Source organism: Helicoverpa armigera, chromosome 9, assembly GCF_030705265.1.
Source record: "Helicoverpa armigera isolate CAAS_96S chromosome 9, ASM3070526v1, whole genome shotgun sequence".
Lineage (NCBI taxonomy): Eukaryota > Metazoa > Arthropoda > Insecta > Lepidoptera > Noctuidae > Helicoverpa > Helicoverpa armigera.
In genome coordinates, this window is record NC_087128.1 from 5,279,339 (window position 1) to 5,285,390 (window position 6,052).

Here is a 6,052-nt window from a genome sequence, read left to right on the forward strand (position 1 = left end):
CCAGAGTTTGCACGAATCATTCAATCATTCATTCGTTCGATCAATTTCGTTGGCTCGTGCGTGAGTGACACGACGAAATAATACAAAATACAAGAAATCCCATAATGATGGTTGAAGTATGATAATGATAATGAAGTAAACAAAGTTTTAGTTTTCATTAATTAATATGGTTTATAATGCTCAAATCTTATTGGGAAAAAAAGTTTACTGTGTAATTTCGTTGAATATGTTGATATTTCCAACGCGCCACCGTAATATCATGTTTTAATAATTCTGGCGAAAGAAAAACTTTTGTTAAAATAAAATAAAAATATAAAATGATGCACATCGAGTGCTCAAAAGCTTCCATTTAAATACAATATCAAATATTTTAATCCTAATACAAATTATTTTAGCAAGATTTACTCATAAAATTGATAAATAATGAACTATGAAAAAACATTTTTGATGTTTGTTATGAAAAATATGCTCGTCGCAACTAGTCACAAAGTTACGATAATGTGTCGACACGTGTCGACATGTTACGGTAACTTGTTACAAAATTACTAGATTTTTAAGATGGTTTCTCTTAACATTTGGTTACAGTGTTTTCCAAAGTTTTTATCAAGATGCCTTTTTGCATTGTTCTAACCAAAGAAGGCTCATCAGAATTAATATCGCTTGTACCGAGTACTTGGGTTAAAGACGAAGACGTCTTGTTTTGGCCGAGAAAAAGAAAAAACAGCGATTTAGAGCTCGAAAGTTGAAACTTTGGCACTAGGGACTATACCAATAAGCTCCTCGGTACGAAATTCCGTACTGTTTTCCTGTAAATGGCCTAGAAAATAATAAGTTTTGAGTTCAATAAAATGGGTATCCGTCAATTTGCCCTACCAACAATGCAACATCATGAAAAAAATATTATTATAATAAAAAAAACCTACATGTACTCGTACGAGTACAATTACTTGAGATATTTTGGGGCGTACTTATTTCTTTAACTCTTCTGTAAAAAGTTGAAGTCCATCGGAATTTACGTAAGGTTTTTGGTTGTTTACTCATTTTAAATTTCATCAGAAAACATAGACAGTTTGAGAATAACTGACTCTCGTTATGTTTTTATATATGCAAGTTAGTGTTAAAGTGTTCTGGAACATCTTTATCATATCTGCGACCAAAAATGGCTGTATGGGTAGGGTTTTCTATAGTAAGTATTTACATAGATGTGTAGCAAAATGAACTGAATTTAATAATGTAACTACATTACTTTCGAATTTACTTAGTCTCCTATATTTTCTAATCGAATTATTAAATTATTGCATGTGCATCATGGACGTCTTATAACATTCACGTTTCATGAAAATCATAATATTATCTCTATTTCTACTTGCTAGACACCGCATTCCATTGCAATCAATCTCAAAGTTGATTAAAACAAATACTCTTTCCAACAAAGAAGGTTCAAGTCATTTGCAACATTGATAATATGAATAAGCCGCAACAATGCGACTGACATTGATCCTTATGGGAATGCAGCTCAATTAAGCGCAGTGGGCCAACTAATGCGACTAATGAATAACTATACTTTACACGATAGGCGTTTGTTGCTCGTTAGCTGGTGGAGGGAACAAGGTCGCCTGATGTGGAGCAAGGTCAATAAGTATGAAGTCTTCGAGAGATAGCGCGACCTCTGCATTCATTATCGACTCGAGATCACAAACGTGAGCAGCTGCACTTCATATCAAACATTTCTACCGGACGATAGCTGACATTAATAAAGAATTATTTTATTAATGCATGGGTGGCGTATACTAGAGCGTTGTGCCCGCACATCAACTGCGATAAGCGTTATTACTATATCAGAATATAATTAATTGAAAGCACGTTTTGATATCACTTTGTGTAGGCTGTAATTTAAGATGATTGGTACTTTAATGTCTATAGAAATTGACGTTGCAAAGATGATATCATTGTAATTACTTTGCAAATGTTGGGCATGAAAAATTCTTCAGCTTTTTTCATGATCCCGTTACATTATTTCCTTATTAAAGATGATTGCTTTACTCGCAACTCACATTTCTCTACATAAGGAATAATTATAACTAAAAATGCATAAAGAACATTCTTATAATTGCCGTCTATTTCGAGTTACTGAAAAAGCAGTAAGTACCGTCTAAAAGCTTTCGGTGGCACATCATGGTATACATTAATCACACCAATAAGTAATGTTGAAACAAAAAGTATGCTGTCATGGTAATTGATGGCAGCATTCGCTACACTGTCACAATTAAATGGTGGTTCAAATGGAGCAGGTGTACAAAAAACAAAGTTCTTGGAAGCGAGAGAGCGTTCGCAGAACCTGTTGTGTCCGTACCTGCACCACTTGAAACGACTAAATGCATTTTGCACATAGTCGAATGATGTCATCCAGGATATTCGAAACGTATAGAGCTCGCCAAATAAAATAAAAAGCGACTCTCACAAGGATACGAGCACCTTACTACTTTTACCTGCCAATGACTGTTACTCATATTCTCGTTTACCTGTCTGTGAGAGTTGTAGCCCTTATGGCTTAGTAACAGCCGTACGGGTCCAACGATCAAGGTTAACTACGCTTGCCTCGGTCGACCCCTAGATGGGTGACTCAGACCCCATACCTTGCCAAGTACGTTTGCCATTGATCCCGGCTTTTTTACAGATCTGTTTCGGTACCTAAGTGCAACCAAAAATTCGTAATTTTGGACGACGCGACGTACGATTTTAGCGACCTGAATATTTCGGTTTGTGGACATCAAAAAGCCTTCTTTGCAGAACATTTTGAAGAATTTACAAAATCTTAGTAGCTTTATAACTCGCAGTTGTTCACGAAGCCCAAGTAATATTTAATCATTTATTATATCAGCTGCGTATCTCGTAAAATAAAAAGGTTAAGCAAGGATGCAGGTGAAGTGTGCGAAGCTCGTAACAGTTGTCATTCAGTGTCAATTCTACGTACGTCGTGTGGTGTGAGACGTGTATTTTTAATTCAAAATTAACAAGCGATATACACTCATGTTCTTCGAGTTTGGTTTCAATTTTATTACTATAGCTAACATCAAATTTGATGATAGGGATCGGTTCGTTTTTCTTGTGAGACCCCAATTAGGATCGTATTGTTTCAAGACTTATGTGGCCGAATAAATCTAAGTATGTGTTCATTTTTAGTGGGTCGATAAAATACCCGATACCAGCGAACTGCTGTATTGGATCTACCATAAAATGTTAAGGGTTTTTTTCTTGGGAACTCTTGCACGGAATTGCATAATTTCGAAATGCTGATGTGTCCTTTTAAAACATAAAATTATTTATTCCGCATACTGGGCCTAGTCTTTGCTAAATGTTAAACGATATTTAGTACCTAAGTTGTGCAATCTCTGTTGCTATGAGCAGAATTGTTCAAGCCATTCAGATAGCAGTTGCCAGGACTATTAATTTATATGTATAATGGTAAAGCCCTTTACATACACCATGACGTCACCGCGCCAGCCTGCGAAGCTGATTTGAATCGCAACAAAGTTGGAGTCTGCGTCATCCGAATCCAACAAAAAGTTAAACGCCGCCTATTTTTCATTCAACCCTTGGAATGACCGCTACGTCATCGACTAGACATCAGGAATTATGTATGACTCAAGTTTATTTTTATACAGACAGATTCGTAAGGATTTGTGAGTCGCGTCATAAGTTCTTGGTGTGCTTCCTGGGGATGAACGCGTGTTTCCTCTCCTATCTTTTAGTAATTTGAGGTTATTTGTTATTTAAAGTAAGTGAGTTTTGAGTGCACTAATCTGTGTGAATAACGTCTTAAAACCTGCATAATTCTACAATTACGCTTTAATCCAAAACTTTATACCTTTATCGCATTATCGCAGTGCATTGTGCAGATTAAGCTACGGTTAAGATAAACCACAGTCCTCGTGAAAACAATTGCTCTTTAATACAAAAACCGCATCACATCTGCCGTACATTCATAGAAGTTAGCTTGTCCATCAGTGTTCCGAATCGTTGGTCGAAGGTTTCTCAATAATAGTCACTTCAGTTTGAGTCTTCATAGTTGGAGCTCAGCAGACGTTGTCTTGCTTTTTCGCGTTTAGTTGAGTTCCTCAGGGAGGACAACAGCGGGGCCGACCTCAACTTCGGGGAGGGCGGGGTCGGGAAGGACGACGGGGTCGGGGATGACGACCTCAGGGAGGACGGGGTCGGGGAGAACAACGGGGTCGGGGATCACAACTTCGGGGAGGACGGGGTCGGGGAGAACAACGGGGTCGGGGATCACAACCTCGGGGAGGACGGGGTCGGGAAGAACCACGGGCTCAGGGATGACGACGTTCTCAGCCTCATCGACGACGTTGACGGGGGTGGGGATGATCTCGGGCTTGGGAGGGACGACGGCGCCGGGGGTGGCGGGAGCGTCCACGTTGATGATCAGCTGCACCAAGGGCAGAGGGTTGGCGGCGGCCACGGCCAGCAAGGCGAACAGGGCAACGAAGGATTTCATTTTTTTGGCTGAAAATAGAAATATTTGTTAGACAGGCGTCTTCTAATAATATGGCTATGAGTATATGAGATATGTGAATCTATGTATGTGAATCTTGGATACAAAAATGTTGAGTATATTTTCAAGATGGACAATAAGTTAGAAGACACAAAATTGATTCACGATATACTAAGTTTTTACACCATAATTAACAATTATACGAACTGTTTGCGACTTACAAGGAAAAAGTTTAATTTTGAATAACACTTAAACAAGTTGAAGTAATTTTAGTTTTTTTTTGTTCTAACTCACCTTGCTTTCACAAAGATCAGTGAAAACTATAATTTTTGGTGTAAGAATACACTGTTTTTATACAAATGTAAAGCCATAAAGCGGAGTATCGATTTTTTATCAGATTACCGAAGTAAGGTATTATATTGTTATCAACGGTTGCAAATTGCTGCTAATAAATGTTTAGTAGACTCTTCCTTTATTGTTCTGAAAACGTCATTTACAAAACAAATGAGTTTATAAATCATTTACAGGAATAGGCTAGTTTCCTAAAAAATAATAATTAGTCCGTCTTGTAGATTGTCCAAAATTAAGCGATACGTATTTTTTCTTTTTTTAATTGGATCAGAACTTGTTAAGATATAGCGTGTTAAAGTTGAGTGTGACGTCACAAGTTGCTACAATTTTCAGGACACTGTGACGTAAAAGGCCCCCACTCCTAATTTTTGAAGTGTATTATCTTTGTCACTTTATGTTTAATTAAAAAAAGAAAAAATACGTATCCAATATTTTTTTATTATCTAAAAAGCGGACTAAATATTATTTCATTATTTCGACCCTGGACACTACCCTATTAAGTATGCCTTATGCAATACTGGCACATAAACTGAAGACATAACATCACATAGACATTGTGAAAATACGCAAAAGTCCTGCTTAAAAAAGAAAAAAGGTTGAAGTCAAAAGTATTCCTTATTCGAAAATTCGAAACTCTTGAATCTCAGCAAAGGTACAGTTCACTAGACCATAAAGAATGTGTCCCAAGGAGTTGGACAGCACAACATGCTTGAGGATATGTCAAAAGACTGCCAGTAGGAAAATGTCGAAACAATGCGATGCGAAAGTAGACGGAACGAAAGGTCGGAAGCAAGCGACAGCTCCGAATGTAGAATCTGTTGTTCGAAACTTGGGTGGTAAATCTCTTCGGTGCATAGTATAAATCTAGAAATTGTTGGGTAAAGTTATTTGTATCTAATTGCAATCTTGGATTGTATGTGAATGCAATACATATACATTTATAACTTAGTACAAACACGTCCCGGGGAAAATTCGTCCCGTACCCGAATAAAATTACTCGGGGATAGTGTACCTTTCCAACAGTGAAAGATTTCTTAAAATCGGTTCATAATTTTAAAGTTTCTAATTTACTGTTGTGTTTCGAACAATATTAATAAAAATCATATCATTCTATTATCCTATGGCGCTGCTTAAATCTTTCCAAATCCTGACTCAATCCAGGGAAGTATGTAAGCACTGCTTTCAAGTTTA

The 6,052-nt window shown here is 37.1% G+C and overlaps 1 protein-coding gene across 1 annotated transcript; it reads right to left on the minus strand.

Annotated features, from left to right (window-relative positions):
• Nucleotides 1–3,932: 3,932 nt before the first annotated feature.
• Nucleotides 3,933–4,945, minus strand: LOC110375724 (uncharacterized). The gene is made up of 2 exons (XM_021333967.3): nucleotides 4,805–4,945; nucleotides 3,933–4,521 (listed from the first exon to the last, which is right to left on the minus strand). The coding sequence occupies exon 2, from the start codon at nucleotides 4,511–4,513 to the stop codon at nucleotides 4,106–4,108; it is 408 nt and encodes a 135-aa protein (XP_021189642.1). The 5' UTR covers nucleotides 4,514–4,521; nucleotides 4,805–4,945; the 3' UTR covers nucleotides 3,933–4,105.
• Between the last annotated feature and the right edge of the window lie 1,107 nt (nucleotides 4,946–6,052).